Raw genomic sequence first — 1,806 nt, forward strand, 5'->3', positions numbered from 1 at the left:
CGTTGAAATGCGTCTCCGACAGGAGACAGAAGGCCACCTTGCTGTCGTAGGGCAAATTTTCCAATGCGAGACGCTTCGGCGGAGTTAATCCACCTACATTCCATTGGGCTCCGCGAATTAACGGGCCAGGGTTCTGCTCGACATCCCCGCTAGTGAGCAAGAGGAGCCGGCAAATACTACAGAGAGCACGTTTGCACGTGCAGGAGAGCCTTCTTCCTCTTTCATTCACCCCAGAGCGCCGGTGATGCTGCTTGCTCCCTCTCTGGTTGCCGATAGCCTGCCGCCCGCCCCAGTCAACAGCGACTGAGTATAATGCGGGCTCTTGGCTTCCCCCTGGACGGGGTACTGGACCCTGGCACCGCGGTGAGGTGGCCGGCATCGCCAGGGACCGGTGCGTCTTGAACTATCCCCACAGCTTCTTCCGCAACTCCACCAGTCGCCTCGTTATGTGTGAGGGGCGCCGGCGTGCACAAAAAACGAAGTTAAAGCGCGGGCACGCACCACGGTGGAGCACCCCGTCGGTGGCTCGGGTCGGACCCGTTTCAAGCGCGCGGAGGAGAGACAGGAAGTTGCTAAACACGGCGGCGGCGCGTCTGCTTGACGTGACCGGGACGCGCGGCAGGAGCTCAGCGGGGCCCTGTTCCGTGGCCTGGCACTCCGCTCGACAGCCGCACGCCACCAAGCGGCCGCCACACTTCACGCTGCACGGGCGCGTGCCTGGTGCCCAAACAAGGGGGCGGCGCGGCCGGGCCGCACTCCGAGCTCTACGGGCTGCCCGCCCATTGGGCGTATTGTGGGCATGCGCCTTCGACTCCGTAAGCGGCATGCATCCTTTGTGCCTCTCTCCTCCGGATCTGCGCCGGCGCCCAATCCGCCCGGCGGCGGTGTGCCAAAGCACACCCCATTGGCAGCACTGAGGGGACTCCGCAGCAACGGGGCGTGCCAGGATCATCTATCCTCGCGCAACTTACACGCCACCAGGCGGAGAGCCGAGTGCGACGGGTTGGAAAGGCGGGAAAGCGCCTCGGCGTGTCGCTCTAACTCGCCGCCGCGCGCGCACAACTGCAGATAGCACTGCGCACCCCTCATCGACGCAGCGCGGGTGTGAAACCCCTCCGGGCGTTCCAGCGCCGCCGGCGAAGACGTGTTGCAGCGCGCCACTGCTCCGTAGAGGAGTTGGGGGACCCAGTGAGGGTCTTGGGCGGCGGACGAAGTATTTTACATTTCGGCCCCCGTGTTGTCGCAGACGCCGCCTTGATCTTCATAAGTCTTGTTTTTTTTCGCGGAGGTAAGGGATTCCCGCACCTGCCGGCCGACCCCGCGAAGTGGCTGGGTCAAAACCGCCCCAAGAATCGCGGGAGGCGATCCTCCACCAAGCGGGCCCCACCCGCGTGCGGCCACACGCAGTTGTTGAGAAGCGGGCTGCCTTACCGTGGTGACAGGGTTCAGTTTTCTGCGAGGAAGAAGGCCAAGAGCCAGCAACTGCTCCCCTTTACTCGTTGCTGACTTGCCGCTGCCGACAGTCGGGGTTTTATTTTGATGGTGCCGTGTTCAGGGGGCCCGGGACAAATGCAGTTAATTTCCCGCCAAACAACTGCACGCACGGACGTGTGACGGCATCCCTTGCGCGGTGGATTCTTCAGCGGCACTTTCTCCGGCTGTGTCGAGGCGCGGAATTGAATCCGGGTCTCTTTTGCGGCTCCCTCGGTGGAACGCTGGCGGTTTCGAGCGGGAGAATCGGATCCTTCCAGAGAAGCTGTCGGGCGAGGGGCATGTTGCGTCGCGTGTTCTCTTTGAGCGCTTTTT

At 63.2% G+C, this 1,806-nt stretch overlaps 2 protein-coding genes across 2 annotated transcripts; both read right to left on the reverse strand.

The window, feature by feature from the left end:
* Position 1: 1 nt before the first annotated feature.
* Tco025E_09031 (Tcoingi protein) lies at positions 2–379 on the reverse strand (the record flags this gene model as incomplete). The annotated part of the gene is made up of 1 exon (XM_029375858.1): positions 2–379. A coding segment is annotated over one exon (378 nt), but the record flags the coding sequence as incomplete, so codon positions are not given.
* Positions 380–403: 24 nt separating this feature from the next.
* On the reverse strand, positions 404–952 carry Tco025E_09032 (uncharacterized protein; the record flags this gene model as incomplete). Its single annotated transcript, XM_029375859.1, has 1 exon — positions 404–952. The coding sequence occupies one exon, from the start codon at positions 950–952 to the stop codon at positions 404–406; it is 549 nt and encodes a 182-aa protein (XP_029224305.1).
* Between the last annotated feature and the right edge of the window lie 854 nt (positions 953–1,806).

The sequence above is a fragment of the Trypanosoma conorhini genome, assembly GCF_003719485.1.
Source record: "Trypanosoma conorhini strain 025E chromosome Unknown Tco_14.4_contig_00954, whole genome shotgun sequence".
NCBI classification, from domain to species: domain Eukaryota; phylum Euglenozoa; class Kinetoplastea; order Trypanosomatida; family Trypanosomatidae; genus Trypanosoma; species Trypanosoma conorhini.